The following is a 20,883-nucleotide window of genomic DNA, read 5'->3' as shown; positions in this document are numbered from 1 at the left end:
CTTGAGTGCATTTACGTGTTCAAGGTAGAAAATAAATAATTTTTCTCTCTCGAGAATAAAAACTTAAAATTGCAAGTTTTGAATTGTTGAACTTGTCACGATTTAAAAAAAGTTTCTTAAAAGCAAGAACATCATATATTTCAACTGTCTTTGGATTGATATATCCAGATATAAAATATACTTCACTAGTTTAGTATTTCATTGATATCAACCTTGTTAGTGTTGGATTGCAAGAGATATTTTCTATATGATATTACATAACAACATTCATTCATGTTTTAGACCAGTTATTATTTGAACTTTTTAAAATTCTATTTCAGTATTTCAATTTTTCCTTATAGTTTAGTTTCCATATTAATTTAAAATTCTAAGGTTATTTCAAAATTTTGCTAAATTTGCATTTTTAAAAAACATTTTTACTTTAATTTTCTTAAAAAAAATTTAATTTTGAATTTGCACAAAAAAGTCAATTATTTAAAGTATGTTACTACCCATTAGAGATGTCAACGATAGTGTAACATAACGTAAAATGTACGTTTTTGTACGTTACGTTACAATAATGTGTAACGTTTGGATGTATTCTATATAACGTGAACGTTAAACGTTAACGTTATAGGAGTTCATACCTAACGTTAACGTTGAACGTTAACGTTAGAGGAACAAACCCCCAACGTTAGCGTTTTGTGGAAATGTAACGTTATTTTTCTAATATCTACAACTTTTTTGACCATAACGTAAAGAAATTAACATTATTTTCTGAGAGGATTAATTAATAGTTCTTCTTAATCTCAGGAAAGGTGGATTTATAATTTATATTTGTTGCAGGGTTGGTTATGTTTGCAAACATTAGTTTCTAATCTCTCTCTTGTACTTTACCTTGCACTATTTGAAGATCTGATAATATCCTCCATTTCCGGTGTTATTTCCGGAAGTTCGACCTCACCCTGCAATTCAATTTAGATCAGGGAAGGGACATCCCTAGTCTTTACACAATACAGAAGCAGGGTTTAAATTCTTTTGTTTTCATTAGTTTTCTTAAGATAGAATTTTATGATCTTTCTTTTTCTTAGAAGATTATAGGAAAAATATTAATCCCTGTTTGTTGCTTTGATTAGTTCTTTAACAAAAACAAGTTTCTGGTAAAAACTTGAAGCTCACTTACAGATTGGTTTGGATATAATAGATTTACTTGAATTGTTTATTTTACCCCCTCAATTTAAGTCTGTTTTATAATGATATCTTGAATATTTACATTTATACTTAATTTCAATTTTTAAAATTTCTCTAATGTATTTTTGTATTATTTGTGTGTTTAAGGAGCAATTAGAAGCATATATACTATGTATAAGAAATATATTTCTATCTCAATTTCTAGTTTGTTTACCCGATTCATGTTGTTATTTTTCTACAGTTGGGATCGACTCCCAACTTTTCAAGGGGGTCTCTGATAAGGTTTTAATATGTTTATAATATTAATACTGATTTACTTGAATAATTTTCTCCGTGAATAGTCTATTTCTAATTTTAACTATTGGCAAACATTTAACACTCCATTATATTATCAGTAGTCAGTATAAAAGAGAATGAAGAAAGAAAGCCGGATCAAGGATTCATATTGTAGGATTTTATTACTCTACCTCTTCCTCCTCCTCTTCCTCGACCTCAAGTTCGGTAGAGGTCAACTTAAGGTACGCAAGTACTCTTTGGTTTACATCCTCCTAGCGGTAAAATAATTAGAACTAATCAATTCCTCCTAGTAGTAAAATAATGATAACAAATAAATTCGGCTCAATTACATTTCATATCATTACACTAATAGCCGTAATAAAATAAACTAATTAATCTCTCATAGCATTGCGGTAATATGAACAAATAAATTCCTCCTAGCGGTAATAGCATCATGTAATAGATTCCTCCTAGCAGTAATAACATGCACTAATAAATTCCTCCTATCGGTAATAACATGAACTAATAAAATCCTCATAGCGGTAATAATATGAACTAATAAATTCCTCCTAGCGGTAATAGCATCATGTAATAGATTCCTTCTAGCAGAAATAACATGCACTAATAAAATCCTAATAGCGGTAATAACATGAACTAATAAATTCCGCATAGCGGTAATAACATTAACTAATAAATTCCACATAGCGGTAATAGCCGGCAATAGCATTACCAAAAGATTCCTTCTAGCGGTAATAACACGAACTAATAGATTCATCCTAGAGTTAATAACATAAACTAATAAATTCCTCACAGCTAGGAGTAGGACAGGATAGGGGCTGTGCGTTCGGGTCCTACTCCTAGCTGCAGCCGACATCAATTTTTTGAACGACTGAAAAAAGTTAGAAAAGGGGTCGTTCATATAGCGGTAATAACATGAACTAATAAATTCCGCATAGCTGTAATAACATGAACTAATAAATTCCTCATAGCGGTAATAACATGAACTAATAAATTCCGCATAGCTGTAATAGCCGGCAATAGCATTACCAAAAGATTCCTACTAGCGGTAATAACACGAACTAATAGAATCATCCTAGAGGTAATAACATAAACCAATAAATTCCTCACAGCTGTAGTAACAAAAACTTATTAATTTATCCTAGCGTTAAAAACGTGAACAAATAGGTTTCTCCTTGGGGTGAAACGTTAAGAAAATAGATAACTAAAACTATCTTTAAAAAAATAATGAAAATTATATTTGTCACAAAATTAAAACTAAGCATTGCAAATTTCAACAATCTTGATTGCAAAAATTTAAGTAATTGCTTTAAATATAAGGAATGCAATTTTAGTTCAGTCTTATGTTTTTTTGACAGCCTCTCTAACCAAACAATATACAAAATCTGTTAAATCAATTTTTTAAATTCATACCTCGTACTGCTTCTGATTTTCTGCGGCGAGAAATTCCTTTTTTGTTTCCTCAACTCGAATTTTCCTAAGAAAAACATGATAATTCCAATTTCCCCAGATGATTCAAGTTACTTTTCTAATAAAAGTTTAAAAAACTAGTTTGCTCTAGTTCCAATGGAAGATTTTGCAAATATATCAATGCACATAAATTCAAACCAATTAAAAATATTCTGTATGGATGTAATTTAGTAACCAAATTTGGATTCCAAAATCAAACTGCAGATAAGAAACAAACTTTATTCAATGGTTTACAATTCATAATATTCAAAACGTTGAAACCAATTTTTCCATTTTATAAGATCATTCTCTTCTTCGAAAAATCATTATCTTTTTTTTCGGTTTTGAAAGAAGTGGGTAGAAGAAACTGCATAAATTCTTTAATAAAATAAAGGAACTTGACATTATTATCAAATAAATCTAAAATTAACAAGTGAATCAACGATTGTAAACTTCTGGAATTGTTAAGCTAGGTTTACTTAAAATAGTGAAATTTTAATTGTTCAAGTAATTATTCATAGATTTTTTTTTAAATCTACCTTTCAATTTCTCGCTTATTCTGACCATATTTTTCATTCAGTGAGGACAAAAACTTTTTGGAATAAACTTCCTGAAGTTGTTAAAAAAAATATTATAATTTGTCTTTCCGTAAAGAAATTTTTTAAAAAAACACTGAAAAAAATCTTTAAAAATATCATTTTTTTGCGCCCTCGGGTTTATCATTGAATCCCTCGGGGGTTTAAATTTCCATTGATTATAATTTGTCTGAGAGTAAATGATACATTGGTCTTCAACTTAAGATTCAAAATTAACAAATTTTTTTGATTTTTTTTACTATAGTCAAATTTTTTTTTATTTTCCTTGGTGCTGTTTTCTTCTTCTAAAGAGCTTATTCTCGTTCTCTAGAAATAAAAAAAAAATTTAAAAAAATTGTTTAACTAATTTAAAGGAAGTAGTTATATTTTCAGACATAAGACGGAACAAAATCACAGATCACTTATCAGTGATCAAGCATTCTACCAAGAAACTTGTTTATTTTAATGTTTTGATTATCATAATCAGGTTCCTGGCGGAGCAAATAAGAGAAATCTTCTAAACATGGATTGTTGCAAAGTAATACTCATTACCACCGAACAATAGAATTCTGTAAAAAAATAGTCAAACAACGACAAAAAATCTTTAATGGTTTTATAACAAATTTTAAAAAAACGTAATTACTACTAATTCTAATAAAATGTTATCTTCTTGTGTTCTCTTTAAGCCCGGGTAATCCAGGGGTATATATTTTTAATAGTATTTCCCCTTCTTCATTTTATAAAGGGGTATTTAGTTCAAAACGTATTTACCCCTGGGATAATCTTAATCCGGGAATATTTTACGAATTTTTATTCTTTTCACTGGAATTTATTGTGTTGCATATTACTTACACAGGAGAAAATGTTTAGAGCTTATTTTCAAAAGAAAAGGCTGAAACCTTAGATGAAAATTGAAAAGCGTTATGGGATTATTTTAGGGATTATAGAGCTCTCATAGCTAAGAGAATATGGGAAACATGTGCTATCCCAGCAATATTGTACTGTGTAGAAGCTTTATCAGTTAAAAAAGTGCAATTGTAGAACTTGAAAGGATACAAAATAGGGTATGACGATTTATTTTCGAGTTCCTGCTTCAACTTCAAGAGCACTAGCCTGGATAGACGCCTGATTAATGCCATGCAGTATTGAATATATTTAAGACAGGCTGGTTTTATTTATGATATTTTTAAAACCAAAAATAATCTCACACTGTTAAAAATATTAAGGGAGCAACTAGATAACCCAGTCAGACACATGGACAAAATCATGGATAAAAATGGAAATAATGGTGGGTAATATTTTTTAATTATAAGAATAAACAGCTCCTACAAGCTGCAGTTACACAAAAAGCAGTAGCATTTGTAATGAATGTTAAAAGACAACACTCCATTTTAAATACAACCCCCAAACCTTGGACTTGGTTTAAACTTCAAACCCATGTTAATGACGCTAAATCAAGTAAAATTCGATGCCAAGTCAGGGGCGGAAATGCTCAGTTGGGTAACAGGTACAAAAACCGATATGGATTCAAATATGATGTCTGCCCACACTGCGAATCAAAGGGCCACAATATTAAATTAACGGAACAACATGTTATCTTTAAATGCCCTGTAGTAGCCAAGCTCAGAAGAGATTTATAAAGCTAAAACAAAAAAGAAAAAAAACAAAAGTTCTTATTCAACCCAGCGGAGGTGTGTACCGCATTCTGTCAATGCTTTTTAAGCATCCCTTTTATTTTTCCCCTAGTATCCATGCTTTCCTGGCATACACACTGAATCCTTAAAATTCAGGCCAGGACTGAACCACTAGATCCCATATAGACCAGGGTATGTGGCGGAGCTCAACCCTATCTTCATTGTATTTCAACCTACAGGTCGTTGTACTTTGTCTGTAGGTTGATTGTTAATAATAATAATAATAATAATGAAGGAAAAACTAACACTTAAACAAATTTGGGGGAAATCGGAGCCGATTCTTAGATCCGTCCTGTAAAAAAGCTCATGCAATTTTGTCAAGTTCAGCTTTTTCTTTGTCAACAAATTTGTGCTAGGTTGGAACTTTTGTGTGAGAATGCGCTAATCTACATTCTTGATATCCACAGTGGAAACTCTTAACTAGAAACGTTCAAGTAAGTGTTTATTTTTTAATAAACAAAAGAGATTTACTATACACCGACCTCAGGTGGCAAGAATCAATTTCACAATTAAACTTCTAATTTTAAATTTCTTTCATTAAAACATACACAACCTTTACACTTAAAGGGGCTGTAGGCATAACTTTAAGTGAACATTAAGTTGCAGAGTGGCGTATCCGATTCACAAAAGTACCTTTTTGACCTTTGACTTGAGAATGATGGACGTATCCCAATTTATCTACAGAAACGCGCGTAGTTGTTGAACCCTATGTTTTTTTGAGAAATATTAATATTTACTTTGTCAAGTCGCAGAAAATAAATATTTACATTCGAATTTTTAAAAACCCGCGTTAGACACTGAATAGTGAATAATAAACAAGTTTACACTATACACCAACATACATTAAGCTGTACACTAACATACATTACGATGTACACCAACATACATTACGCTGTACGCCAACATACATTACGCTGTACACCAACATACATTACGCTGTACACCAACATACATTACGCTGTACACGAACATACATTACGCTGTACACCAACATACATTACGCTGTACACCAACATACAATACGATGTACACCAACATACATTACAATGTACACCCACATACATTACGCTGTACACCAACATACAGTACGCTGTACACTAACATGCATTACGCTGTACACTAACATACATTACGATGTACACCAACATACATTACGCTTTACACCAACATACATTACGCTTTACACTAACATACATTAAGCTTTACACCAACATACATTACGCTGTACACCAACATACATTACGCTGTACACCAACATACATTACGCTGTACACCAACATACATTACGCAGTACACTAACATACATTACGCCGTACACCAACATACATTAAGCTGTACACCAACATACATTACGCTGTACACGAACATACATTACGCTGTACACCAACATACATTACGATGTACACCAACATACATTACGCTGTACACTAACATACATTACGCTTTACACCAACACACATTACGTTGTACACCAACACACATTACGTTGTACACCAACAAATAACGCTGTACACCAACATACATTACGCTGTACACCAACATACAATACGATGTACACCAACATACATTACACTGTACACCAACATACATTACGCTGTACACAAACATACATTACGCAGTACACTAACATACATTACGCTGTACACCAACATACATTACGCTGTACAACTACATACATTACGCTGTACACCAACATACATTACAATGTACACCAACATACATTACGCTTTACACTAACATACATTACGCTATACACTAACATACATAACACTATACACCAACATATATTACGCTGTACACTAACATAAATTACGCTGTACACTAACATACACGCTAATGTTTCGGTTTAAAAACTATTTAAGATATAAATATTCGGAGTTTTACGCCCTCTGTGATGAGTCATAGGTTTAATCGGTACCATTGTAAATCTGGCATTCCTCTCTTTGCATGGAGGGTCACTTGAAATTATCTTCCTTCTGAAAATGAGCCATTTTCCTTGACAAAATGGCTTATATAACCTTAGCCTGTAAAAGTATTAACAATGGGGATCTTTTTAGAAGGTAGAGTGGGTCCAAGAGAACCACGAGAGGACGGGGCCTTGTATCCTAAATATAATGGATCCAGCCTTGAAGAAATAAGCCATAAACTAACCTTTCTAGATCTATTGAACTCGGGGTAAAGAATGTACTACGCTGTTCTTTATTAGGAGCAAACAGACTTGAAAACGTTCTATCCCGACCTAAAATAATAATATTGATTTAAAGGAACTTTTAATATTTCTTTAGAATTTTCTAAATCTTTTGAAGAAAATATAAGTATAATTTCAAGTAACCCTCCATACAAAGATGGTAATGCGCGATTCACAACAGTACTCTTAAAAGCTTTTTCTGATAAAGTATGAATCAGATATCAATGTTAATAATTCTAAAATCTGATCATTTTAATTGTGTTTTTTTTTTACTAAAGTGACTTGCGCAATTCTAATGCAGGAAAAAATATAAAAATGATCAGAACTTAACACTTTTAAACCTAGAAAAGGAAAATATCTTTCATATAATTGATCAGATAAAGGTTTTTAGGGTACCGTTGTGAATCGGCCATTGTCATCTTCTTTGAATGTAGGGTTACTGAAATTACGCTTCCAGTTCCGTCAACAGAGAAGATTTAAAAAATATTATTAAGGCGAGAACTTTTTTACACGTCTAGTTACTTTTCATGGTTTTAATTTAATTTAAAAAATAATCGTGGCAGATCTCCAATGTGAAATCCCAAGACCGACATCGGACGTTTAATCCGGCACCCTGATGTAGTTCCCCTTTACCCAGGGGCAGTGCTTAGGATCCATTTAATTTTGATGCGGATCCGGATCCGGATCCGGATCCGGATCCTGGATCCGCTTTTCAAAAAAATGGATCCGGATCCAGGTCAGGATCCGGATCCGGATCCGGAACCAGGTCATTGATCAAAAAAAAATTTATTTTAGTTCAAATGTCTTTTCATACCTAAAAAAAATGTTAACATTTTAACATTTTTTAATACTATTTTTCTACTAGTTTGCACAAAATGATAATGATATTTTTTTTACTTTATTGGATGAAAAAACAGGTCTAATTCATATTAGCTTTTAGTAGAAGGAGTGCGTTTGGGATATCTGCCTTCAGGCAACTCCTTAGGTCTGATTTGAATATCTTCAGGGCCGAGAACAGTCTCTTTATACTGGGAACACAAGATGTTCCTTAGCATCTGTATCTTTTTAGCATATGTGCGCCCCCTCTCTTTTCCCCCTCACTCTTACACATCCTTACACCTTAATTTGTGAAGACTGAATTTGCTTAGTTGCAATGGGGAAAAGGGAGACTTCTCCCCCCCCCCTCTAGTTATTAAAGGGGGTGGGGGGGGGGTGCACGGTGGAGGTCTGAGTTAAGATTTGAGCAAGATAGAAACCTGAGACCCTGAGAATATTTTTAAAATCTGTTAAACAATTCAAAATAAGATATTTTTAAGGAAAAATAACGCAGTTTTGCACATAATGAAAAATAAAATTGTGCTTGGATCCGGATCCGTGGATCCGCATTTTTTTGCGGGATCCGGATCCAGAGAGCCAAAATAATGCGGATCCAGCGGATCCGGATCCTAAGCACTGCCCAGGGGACTGCCACCAAAGTACGTGTGTTATGAGAGTTTGTAAGTTTTGGTGGATATTTTACTACATCATTTTTCAAGGATTCTGATCCACGGAGCTGGAATGATTCACATCCAATGGATCGAGTTCCATTGATCCGAAAAATTTTCTTATGCAGAGTCCAGAAAGTCCGGATCTTGTGCACTTCCTGTGTACATCCCTACCTAATACTGAAGGAAGGTAGGCTGAAGTATTCCTCATCAGTAGATTCTCGTAGTTCTTCCTTGCCTGAAACAAATTCAGTTTTTCCAAGAAAATATTCGTGAATTCTTAAAATACTATGCTTTCAGGGCGCGTCGAATCCCTGTGTCGGAGCTCATACAAAACATACCATTACAAACATATACAAACAAAACAAATTTGTAAGATTATTTTATAAAATTTCCAAATTTTACATTCGATTTTATAAAAAAAAAATTCAAAATTTTACATTTCCGAAATAAATCACTTTTAGGAAAGTTACTCGTATAATTTTTTGAATCATTGAACTTTTGAAATCTCTCATTGCAATTTAATAAGTTCTTATAAAAACTTACAATAATTGAATTATGCTTAATAGTTGGATATGTTCTATTATGATATGTTCTATTATGATATGCTTTGATTTGATGGATTTGGTTTAAAAGTTCATTCAATACAAAAAAAAACAACGAACAGACAAAATGATAGAAACGACAATCTAATTTTTTTTAAATATCTCACCTCCATATTTATACAAGTATTGACTCCAGAGCTAGCACGAGGACGGTGTTTACCAAATATCTTACTGTATGTACTCCTAAACAAACAAAAGGTTTACCTAAAATAAAAACGGTCAACATTTGGTTAAATCAAATTTATTTGTATAGAAAATGACGTCATTTTAGTATAACTTTGATTTCCCTACAAACAACAGGGGAGTTAGAAGTATAGAAGAGTTAGATTTTAAACATAAGGAACTGCAACAGAACTGACACAACTGAGTTCTGATCCATCGGATCCGGATCCTGATTTAGAACATCCGGATCCCGGGAACTGAAAAAGTTACAATGTACGTGCATCCGGATCCTGGATACTGAACACTTTCTGATTTACTTGCTTCCGGCTCCAAGAAGTGAAACAAGTTCTGATTGGATTCAGGAAACTGAATAAGAATCTAATTTAAGTGAAACCGGCTCCAGGAAGCAAATAAGTTCTGATTCGGTGGATTCGTATCCTAGGAACTGAATACGTTCTGATTTACGTGCATCCGGCTAAAGGAAGTAAAAAAGTTCTGATTCAGTGGATTCGGATCCTAGAAACTGAATAAGAATCTGATTTAGGTGCATCTGGCTTCAGGAAGTAAAGCAATTTTTGATTCAGTGGATTTGGTTCCTAGGAACTGAACAACTGATTCAAACCTCAAAATCTCATTGAAAAATATTACCTTTTAGTCTTAGTGCCTGACTTGAGGGCTGCTGTCAGGTTTGCAGGTTTATTCCGTTCAGCGCGGAGCTCTTTCTCTCGTTTCGTCAGAACATGAAACCTCTAAATAAATCAATTAATCTTTATCAGCCAATTATTTAATAAGCTTAATCAAATCAAAATAAATATTTTTACATGAAGATTTCATATACTTTAAAGATATAAATATCACAACAAATGACAAATCCTATATCACCCAAAATCCTCTTACCAAGCAATCAATCAATTAAAATAAAAACAATAAACCAACAAATTCTTCAAATCAATCAATCAACCGTTTGTCGTCGATAATTATTCAATCATTCGTTTCCAAGCAATCATTCAGTTTCGATTATCAAATATTCAAACTAATAACCTATCTCATTGGAAAAGAAAGAATAAAAACTGAACTAAGTAAATTATAAGCGTAAATTTAAGTGACCTTTATTGCAAAGATGGCAATGCCCGTACACAACGGTACCCTTTAAAGCTTTTGTCTGAATTAGTTATCAATGTTTATACTTTTAAAAACTGATTATTTTCATTTGTGGTTTCTCTACAAAAGTGACTTGGACATTTCTACTAAAGAAAAACATGGAAATCATTAAACATATATATTTTTAAACCAAGAAAAACGACATTTTTTCCACATTATTGTTTAGATAAAGGTTTTAAGGGTGCCGTTGTGGAGGGTCACTTGAAATTACGCTTACAGTCCCTTTAAATAAATTGAGCATACCTTAACGATAGAACTGGGTCCAGGTTTAAAGTTAGAGTTTGAGAATTCGAAGTTTCCAAGGGTTGAAACAGAACGAGAAGATTCTCCAGAATCATTGGAGGAACCTGCACATTTAATAAATACGTTCAAATCATTGGAGGAACCTGCACATTTAATTCAAATCATTGGAGGAACCTGCACATTTAATGAATACGTTCAAATCATTGAAGGAACCTGCACATTTAATAAATACGGTCAAATCATTTGGAGCAACCTGCACATATAATAAATACGGTCGAATTATTGGAGGAACCTGCACATTTAATAAATACGGTCAAATCATTGGAGGAACCTGCACATTTAATAAATACGTTCAAATCATTGGAGGAACCTGCACATTTAATAAATACGGTCAAATTATTGGAGGAACCTGCACATTTAATAAATACGGTCAAATCATTGGAGGAACCTGCACATTTAATAAATACGGTCAAATCATTGGAGGAACCTGCACATTTAATAAATACCGTCTAAGTGCACACTGTAACGCTGTAAAATGTAACCAATACACTACATCCCTTCGCATCATAGGTAAAATGTTTCCCGGGGATTGGATATATTCTGACAAACTTTACAATGTACATTGTACATTGTACACCGTACACTGTACAGTATCCAATCAAACAATCAATTAATCAAACAATTCATCAGAGATTTAGTCCTACTATCGACCTCACTATATAATAATATAAATTTACCACTACGTATTGTACATTATGTACAATGTTTTACAGAGTAAGCTTTGCAAATTAATTACCTAACACTGTAGTGCACATTGTACACTGTACTCCATACAAACTACATGAAACACTGTTCACAAAGTTGATTTTCCCTTATGTGTGTTATCTTAATGCATGAACTTCTGAAAATCTCGTACAAAGTACATGCTATGTTACGCTATTTTTCATGGTGGGAGATAGTGTATTTTTTTAAAGAAAATGCCAACCCTATGAGAAACAAATTTTTACATTAAAATATGATTTAATTGATGCGAAATACCAAAATGACGACAAAATCCTAAAAATTTACATCATCATCTACAATACACCCCCTCCCTCTCTCGATTAAAATAATTCTATATATACTTTGCTTGTCTGACTGCCTGTTTGTTTTTTCCGATTGTATCCAATCAAATAAAAAAAATAGACTTCTGAACGTCTGAATCGCTGAACCAATCGGGTCCAAATCCCTGATTGATTGATTGATTGATTAATGTTTATTTCTATATGCATTAAGCAGGTGCATTAGGCAGGTGACATGACGGTGCTATGGAAACGTCTCACCACGGAAACGTCTAACCACGGAAATGCTGTAAAATCTAAACTATTATTCTAGGATAAACTACAGCCTGTGAGAAGATTTGTGAATCAGTGTGATCCTGTCAAGAACTTTCTATGCAGGGTGATTGAATATGAACAATAAACTTTTATTAATCCTGCACTATTCAAGTTAAAATAATGTTAAATGCAATTTCTACCTGTGTTTTAAAAATTACGATATGAAATGAAACTGTATTTTATCAAGCATGTTTATCAACAAGCATTTTATAGAAACTATTAATGGCACAATTTAAATGTAACTCTGTAAATGATTTATATCAATCCCAAGCTTTCGACTTTCGAGTTTTAATGGCTGTCATGTTGCAGATGATCATGGGAGATCAAGATCACTATAGACTTACTCCCTCCCATCTCAAGAAGTGACTCGTTAAATCAAATGACATTCAAGGTACAAATAGTTAGCAAACTTTGTTCGGAGATCATATAAAGACTCAAATTCATTAGTTGTATTGCAGTTGTTTGATCCAGTTGATCATCAAGAGTTGATCAGTAACCCGGAGTTCTTGAGGCTCCAAAAGAGGCTAGGGTTGTCTCACGAACATAAGCAGGTTAATAAACAGAACTTATTGAAATTGTATTCCTACTTGAGAATATAATCAATGTTGAACCATGATTTCAACTGATTGATCTTTAGATNTGCCCCTACCCAGATGAAGTAATCTGTCAAACCTCTGCTCTCGGAAATGGTATGGGTCACCAGTAAAGCTGACACTTCTTCCTTGGATCAAAATGGTCCCTTAGAAGTTCCTCTTCAAGTAACAAGTAAGTAAGTAACAATCCGCGAACTTTTTTGGTTTTTTGTTTTATATCGTACAAAGAGAAGATGCTCCCGGATAGAGCCAGAATTAAAAGTTGGAATAAAGATGAGCGCAAAGCGCCCAAAAAGCTTAGTTTAATAATTACCCTGTGATGAATTGTCTTCAACATCAACAACCTCTTGAATATTCGAGGAGGAGGGACTTGTCTTCTAAAAAATAAAAGTAAAAATAAAATCTTTTTTTTTAAATAAGTTCTGCGTTTAGAGTTTAGACTGGTAAAAATACGATAACCGTACCCGTTAAAATCAATAAAAAAATTATAAAAAACGCTCAAAATAGATTTCTGAAAAAAAACTTATTATAAAAAAATGCACAGTTTTAGCAGGGGTGTATATTTTTCGGAATAATCCCTTTTTTTGCCAAAAAAAAAACACAGGTTCACGTGTAAAATATTTCTTTAAGTTTCGCATTTTGAATGCTAAAAATACGATAACAAGGCCGTTAAATCTAAAAAATAATTTTTGATAAAATAAAGCTCAAAATAGATTTCTGAAGAAAAATTGTTTTCATTATATCCAAAATAGAACAGTAATTTTAAAGTTTGTGTTTGTAAACAAACCTTATGCAAGTGAACCTGAGATTCCAACCCATGCAATACAGTTGGAGCTCAAAAACAAAAACAAATTAAAGGGACTGTTCAGTGTTCACGTAGCTTCAAAATGTTAAAGATTTGACAATAGCAAGCCAGATTTGATAACGAAATTATAGAAATGTTCTCGTTTTTGTCTTAAATTTTCTTCAACAGCGGTTTCTAATAGACCAAATTTATCTCTTTTTAAGACACAGAGATAATGATACTTAGATAAAGGTTTCTATAATATTATTGTGAATCTGACATGTAACTCTTTAAATAGAGGGACATAAAATGATTTCAGAATTAATTGATAAATTTTTATTTTTTTCAGAATCATCCAGTCAACATGTCTACCTGTCTACATAAATCTTTCAACTTGTCTACCTGTCCAGTGTCTATGTAGTATGTATCTACTAGTCTAAACATATCTGTCAACTTGTCTACATGTTTACGTGTCTGCCTGTCTTCTTGTCTACCTATCTACCTGTCTACCTGTCTACCTGTCTACCTGTCTTTCTGTCTACCTATCTACCTGTCGACCTGTCTACCTGTCTACCAGTCTACCTGTCTGAACGTCTTCCTGACATAAATTTAACTAGAAGGGGAACATTCATTTGACGAACCGTCACGTTTTGTCTTTCATAGTCTGTATGTGTAGTGAAGTAATGTACACTGTACAGCTTGCACTAACTGATTAAAAGTCGTCCCGGTACTTGAAATGAACCTGAGTTTAGTGACCTGTATTGTATCTGAAGAATGTATCTGGTTGATGAACCGACTATCTCTGTTTAAATCCTCTTTCCGAACCCGACGAATCTAAAATTTACAAGGTCTGTAGACAGAGTAGACACAGTTCAGCGAAAAACAAGGTTTTCACCTAGCAATATGAACCTCAACTTAAAACTGTGCAATCTAAATTTTAGGAGGAACTTTTTTGCCCTGAAAGTAATTAACAGATTATGATAAACATATTTCGTCAATGTAAAAGGTGTCAGGAGCGCCGAGATCCCTGGTGAAAGTGTCAGGGGCGCCCAGATTCCTGGTTAAGCCAACTTAATGCACTATCAGCAGTCGAATCCTACTCGCTTATAGGAGAGGTCTTCCTAAGTTCCTTCCAGTAAAATGGAGTCGGAAGCAGGTAAGAAAACGGTCCCAGGATCTGAGGATTTGGAGAAGTTCAGGCGCTGAGTGGAATGCGTGATTCATCCCAGACAAGATAAAGGAATAAAGGAAATAAATAGTGAAACTTCATTTTCAGCTTCTGGCAAACATCTCAGCTGGTGAAAGGCATATAGAAACTCAAAAATCAGGGATGAAGTACACGATGATCCCGATTTTTTACTTATCCTGCTCTCACAAATGGAACTGGAACTTATCCTGCTCTTAAGAATGCATTGCTATGGAAGATCTTATTCAGACTCCAGAGTTGGGTATAAACAGGATGTACTCCTCCTATGCATAATGTGTTGCACAACAATATGAGTTCATTCCCCGGGCACTTACCTTGGTTTTCCTGGGTACTCTACATGGGGAAACACAAACCCCACGGGCACTTACATTGGTTTTCCTGGGTTCTCTACTTGGGGAAAACATATTTCGAACTAAACTCCATGTTTTGTCTGCCCAACTCTCCCCAGGTATTATCGTAACACCCTCTTCGGCACTTAAAACAGAAAAAATAGTTAACAAGTTAAATTTTCATTTTTCATTTTGTCAGAAATTCTTTTAAAAATTATTTCAGGTAGTTTATTTCCAAATTTTAGCTCATATTAGAAAATAAACTGGTGGGAAAGTTGAAGCTACATTTCTCATTTGTCCTTAATCTCCGGAAAAAATGCTTCTGCTTACAACGTAAAAAAAGTTAAATTTTATACATTTCCTCCAAGATAAGTCAAAAAAGATAGGATAGATAATTCTTGCAGAAAATTAAAAATTATTAAAAATCAACATAAAAAAGTGAATCACTCACTCAATATTCTCCATTTCCAGCTTGGCTCTTTTATTAAAACCAGAAGTATCGTCGGCCAACTTCCGTTTCCGGTTCACAGGCACATCAACAGCTTCCTAGACGTCGATTAATTCAGAAACATAATTTACTTCCGGAATTAGAAAGATATCGAAAAGCTGACTTTATATTCTGCTTCTGGCAATCATATGAGTATACATTCAAAAATAGAACCATTTACAGGGATATTCTAAAATAGAACCATTTACAGGGATATTCTAAAATAGAACCATTTACAGGGATATTCTAAAATTTCTTACTAGCAACGGGTTCTTTACAATTTTACTAGATCTTCCCAAAGTTGATGTCTAACACTTATTATTATGCACGCTGAAAATCATCCATCCCAATAATTAAAGTTACCCTGCAAATACGACAACAACGGGATATCTAAGAGAAATATAATTGATCAGCTGGTCTGCATAGTACGGAGATTAATACTTGATCCCAGGATTATTTGAGAAGAAAAAAAGTTTTTTAATGCGTAATTTTAGGTTGACTTAAAAAATATATATAGGCATTCGTATCATTACTTATTTTTTAATAATACTTACTTGTTCCCCTTTCCCTCCTCCAAACAGTTGAACCCGCAATTTATATACTGCATTAAAGAATATACTCATAATATCTGAAATATATTTAGTATATTCTCTGGAAAATAGTACACAAGCATGATTGTTCTAGTGTGAAGATATAATGAAAAGCAAGTAGAAGTTACCATGTAGATTGTAGACTTAGCTGAACCACTTCTCTTGTGTGGCCACTTGAAGTCGAAGAGAAGTGGTTCAACGAAGTCAATGTAATTCAACTAATTCTCTTTAATCATTTTAGTTTAAAAAAAATGTTCATCTTTATTTGTCTATTTGTTTCAGGTACATATAAAGCGTATTAGTAAATTTTCGTAAGAATAAAAATGATTTTGAACGTGCATCGAGGTTCTTTTTAATTTTCCGATTAAAAAAATTATCATTTTTTAAGAAAAACATTTTACAAAAATTCCTTGTGATAAAATCTTAGAAACAGGGTGTCCCACGAAACATGACAGTATGCAAGACAACTTGAATATTGTCTTGATTTTGAAATAATTTGCTGCATTTATTTGTCAATATAATTTTAGAAGTAAATTTCTAGAGATAATAATCACAAAATTCTCCTAGTCCTGCCATTTCCAAAATGTGGTCTGAATTTTTTGTGCTTTCAATATTGCCCGAGATATGAACAATTTCGTTCAGATTTCGACAAGTTTGCTTTTATTTAACAAAATTGAAATCTGAACCAAACTCTATATATTTCCGGTAATATTGAAAGCACAAAAAACGCAGACCACTTTTTGAAAATGCCAGGGCTAGGAGAATTATGTGATAATTGTTTCAAGAATCAAACATGTTAAAGTAGATAGAAGACTAAATGTCACAAATAAATTCAAATATCAAAGACGACTTTCAAGTCGTCTTGCTATTGTCATGTTTCGTGGGACACCCTGTACGTGTGGTGTTAGTAACAGTTTTTGGTTTGTTTAAAACAAATTTAATAAAACTTCCTACGCTTCTAAACTGTATTTGGTTAGACTTAATTAATTTTTGAAATACTTTTATCCTAAAATAATGAATAAACTATTGTTTTAACACGTTCATTTTTGGTTTTTTTGCATTTATTTGCTCTCAAGGTAAAAATTTGGCAAAGTGTAAAACAAGCAAATGTTTAGAAAACTAGCAAATGTTTTAAAAACATTTGTTTTCATAACCTATGCCAAATCTGGACCCTCAGAGACATTTTGAGCCACGACAATATTTTCCGTGATATTTGAATACAGCTTCTCCATGTTATTGAGAACAATCTGATAAACAACTAATCTTAATGAGCAGCCCACACTCATTGAAAATTTATTTGAAGGATCTAGATTAATTTACAATTCTTAACACAATCCATGATAATACGATATAAACTACTCTTAGGGTGGCTCGCTAAAATTGTTCCAAAACAAAGGATTCATTTATTTGAAAAAAAATAGCCGGTTCAATACACGTGTTATTAAAACAAGGGATTCATTGAGAAAAAAAAATTGTAATCCAACTTTTTTTGTATTCGTTGACTTTCAATGCAATTCTTTTATTCAAATTGAATCTTCATTAACCCGGGAATATTTCACTGTAGAGTACAGCTTTGGTGTACACTGCACTGTACAATGTACATACTGCATAACTGTCCAATAATCCGCCATCAAAGAAACTGATTTCTTCAAAAATTCATTTGAAAAGAAAACGAAATTAAATTTGGAATTTAAATTGCGCAAAAATTCTCAGAAATTTTCCTGTCATAAGTATCAACTTAATATTTTACTTTTGTATTTTAAAGGGAGAGTTCGTGAAAAATCAAAAGGCTGATCCCGAATAGAATTCGGCTTTGATCGCAACTAATTTTAATTCCATCGGTTGCCTAAAAAGAGAAACTGGTTAAATAACGTCTTAGACCCAAGTCAATTAAATTTAAAAATAATCATTGAAGATATTACAAGTTATAAATATCGAATTTAATTCGGGGAATTTTTATGTTGTAAGTTTACATATCATAATTTTTTTTTATATACAATGTACTTTGTAAGACGATTATTTGGCACTATGTGTCTCTTGCTCTCGATATTGTAGGGATTTCACTTGGGAAAGACGGGAGCGACACCTAGTGGCCAAATACTCGTCGTCTGAAGTAAATCGTATATTAAAAAAAATAAAAATAGATAAAAAATATCAGATCGGGATTAGCCAGGTACCCCCTTTCTTTTTTCGGAAACACTCCCTTTAAGGTGTGGAAAATAAGTATTAAAAGGAAAAGAAAATAGATGAAAGAAATGTACAAATCTATTATAAAGCAAAATCTGACCACTAAAAATTGAAAAAGAGAACTTTAAATAAGTCCATTGCGTGTTTTTCTCCGTGCAATGTAGTAAGATTAGGATTCGGATTAGAATTCGGATTAGGATTAGGATTAGGATTAGGATTGGGATTGGGATTAGGATTAGAATTAGGATTAGGATTAAGATTAAGATTAAGATTAGTTCCTGGTTATCTCTGAGTCTCCGTTCTGTAAGCTGAATCTGTTCAACTAGTTCCTGGCATTCAGCTTCAGCCTCAGCTACCAGCAGTCCCAGCTTTTCCTAGGCATGAACGAATACAAGATTAGAAGATGACTTAAAATTATTTTGAAATGGTTAGGTTCTACTTTCGTAGAAGGCCTTAGAAAAATCTTTCATCATCAGCCTATAGACGGGTTACTGCAATACATATACACCCCAGTTCTATATTGAATTAAGAATCTGGTAAATTATGGATACAATTAACCAGGCAAGAAAACTCATTATTTGAACTGTCAAGTAAAAGTACCAAAAATGATCATCCTAGGTTTAATTAATCCTTCAATCACACGGCATTCATATGTAAACATAATTTAACATTATTTTGCAAATTTAGTAATTATTGGTTTTTAAAAATTTTAAACTATACAACCACCCCCCTCGCCTATTTCTAAACTAAACCATGTTGAAAACATTTACAACTTTTAATATACAATTATATAACAATCACAACAACAACAACGATAAAAAATACAATTAGAACTATGCACAGAGAGTCGCAGTACAATAGCAAGAACAAAAGCAATTAAGATAACATTAACAACAAAACCAAAATTAATAATAAATTGTTAATTCCAAAACAATGAAAGAATAAAAAAAATGCCAAAAATAATAATAATAACAAATGCATGAAAAATTATCCAATACCTTGTGTTGCAACGACACTTCAAGATCATGCGCAATCACCGAATTCTCAACCGTATCAATACTGCTTGGTCTCCAAGCAGCAACACTGAAATAAGAAGTAAAAATAACTTAAAGATGACAAATATGAAGTTATAATAATAACTCCATCATTGTTTTTGATAAACTCATAACAATAAATTTTCTTAAATCCCAACTGTAGACCAGGTGTTATCATTAAAAAAGTTTGACCACAAAAATGCCGTTGACTCTTTCCTCGGGAAAACATGAACTGTTCTCACTAAATAACTGAAATACATCTGTTTGAGTTATGTGTAGTACCTGACTGACTGCAGGGTATTATGTATAATATCGTCCAAACGATTTAATTTGTCCGCATAACCATCCTCACTACCAACAAATTCATTAAAACTTATTTATTGAATTAGGAACTAGTAAGCGTAATTTCAAGTAACCCTCCATGCAAAGATGGCAAAGACTTATTTACAACGATACCCTTGAAAGCTTTGTCTGCTCAAGTATGAATTAGACATCAATATTTTTTTTTCTTTCAAATGTTATTTTTCATTTGCGGTTTCTCTGCGAAATTGACTTGCGCGATTATTTCAAGGGTACCATTGAAAATCAGGCAATAAAATCTTTGCATGGGGGTCACATTAAATTACGCTTACAGTTTCTTTAAATCAACAAAGAAATCATAAAAAAAGGAAAAAAAGGAAAAAAACTACTGAAAATTAAATCTAAAAATAAAACCAAAATTTTTCTAAATGACAGAATATTTATCCAATGAAGGATAATTAAGTAATGAAGAGGGATTTGAATAAATACTGATGTAAAAAGCTTTTAGGACTCAGTCCTACAGGTGAATATGATCTGCCCGAGGTGCATACCGATCAACACTGCTATGGTCGGCAGCTCCCGGCTCATCATGGCTCACAGTTGGCTCATCAAAAATTCAAAATTCAAAAAAAAACTTCAGTCATCATAATTCTTTTTCAGACTCGTTTTTACTTTCCTAAAATAACATTTATCAAAACATATTTGTTCCTAAGACTGTCTTCGATTTCCTTGCAAAGATGTGTTTTGAAAACACTGCACAGTTTGCTCTGAAGCGCAGTAGCAAATTCTCTCTTTAAACCCTAGAAAAAGATCCAAGTTAACACTGAAACAAAAAACAGTGAAATGCAGGGTGGCCAAAACTTTTTTGAACCCATCCGTACAAAAAACCGTACATTTTCAGAAGAAATCCGTACAATCCGTACAATTTTCGAAAAACAATCCGTACAATCCGTAAAATTTTTTTTAAAAAA

General features: G+C 32.8%; 4 protein-coding genes across 5 annotated transcripts in view; all 4 read right to left on the bottom strand.

The window, feature by feature from the left end:
• Window positions 1–3,356, bottom strand: part of LOC111696170 (MAU2 chromatid cohesion factor homolog) — a gene marked incomplete in the record, with an annotated part of 32,343 nt that extends 28,987 nt beyond the window's left edge. The window contains 1 exon segment of the mRNA XM_023465718.1: window positions 3,345–3,356.
• On the bottom strand, window positions 865–6,356 carry LOC111696184 (uncharacterized). Its single transcript, XM_023465735.1, has 5 exons — window positions 6,333–6,356; window positions 3,453–3,523; window positions 2,878–2,941; window positions 1,638–1,718; window positions 865–944 (listed from the first exon to the last, which is right to left on the bottom strand). The coding sequence occupies exons 1-5, from the start codon at window positions 6,354–6,356 to the stop codon at window positions 873–875; spliced, it is 312 nt and encodes a 103-aa protein (XP_023321503.1). The 3' UTR covers window positions 865–872.
• A 916-nt stretch (window positions 6,357–7,272) lies between these two features.
• On the bottom strand, window positions 7,273–16,428 carry LOC111696183 (uncharacterized). Its single transcript, XM_023465734.1, has 10 exons — window positions 16,356–16,428; window positions 15,766–15,860; window positions 15,300–15,459; window positions 14,535–14,612; window positions 13,308–13,371; window positions 11,026–11,129; window positions 10,270–10,370; window positions 9,567–9,642; window positions 9,029–9,092; window positions 7,273–7,421 (listed from the first exon to the last, which is right to left on the bottom strand). Exons 1-10 carry the CDS (start codon window positions 16,422–16,424, stop codon window positions 7,288–7,290), a joined length of 945 nt encoding a protein of 314 aa, XP_023321502.1. The 5' UTR covers window positions 16,425–16,428; the 3' UTR covers window positions 7,273–7,287.
• The window catches only part of LOC111696167 (uncharacterized), a 7,925-nt gene continuing 3,470 nt past the window's right edge, over window positions 16,429–20,883 (bottom strand). Inside the window, exons 3-9 of one of the 2 annotated variants that reach the window (XM_023465716.1) lie at window positions 20,621–20,712; window positions 19,895–19,963; window positions 19,577–19,661; window positions 18,857–18,952; window positions 17,546–17,638; window positions 17,346–17,397; window positions 16,429–16,660 (exon numbers count right to left, since the gene is read on the bottom strand). In XM_023465716.1, the coding sequence (XP_023321484.1) occupies window positions 17,546–17,638; window positions 18,857–18,952; window positions 19,577–19,661; window positions 19,895–19,963; window positions 20,621–20,712 (435 nt within the window). In that variant the 3' untranslated portion in view covers window positions 16,429–16,660; window positions 17,346–17,397. Of the gene's footprint in view, window positions 16,661–17,342; window positions 17,639–18,856; window positions 18,953–19,576; window positions 19,662–19,894; window positions 19,964–20,620; window positions 20,713–20,883 lie in introns of those variants that run through there. The other variant, XM_023465717.1, reaches the window with a different exon arrangement.

Source organism: Eurytemora carolleeae, unplaced genomic scaffold, assembly GCF_000591075.1.
Source record: "Eurytemora carolleeae unplaced genomic scaffold, Eaff_2.0 scaffold80, whole genome shotgun sequence".
NCBI classification, from domain to species: Eukaryota; Metazoa; Arthropoda; class Copepoda; order Calanoida; family Temoridae; genus Eurytemora; species Eurytemora carolleeae.
The sequence above is the reverse complement of the archived record's forward strand: the minus strand, read 5'-3'. Positions and strand labels throughout refer to the sequence as shown.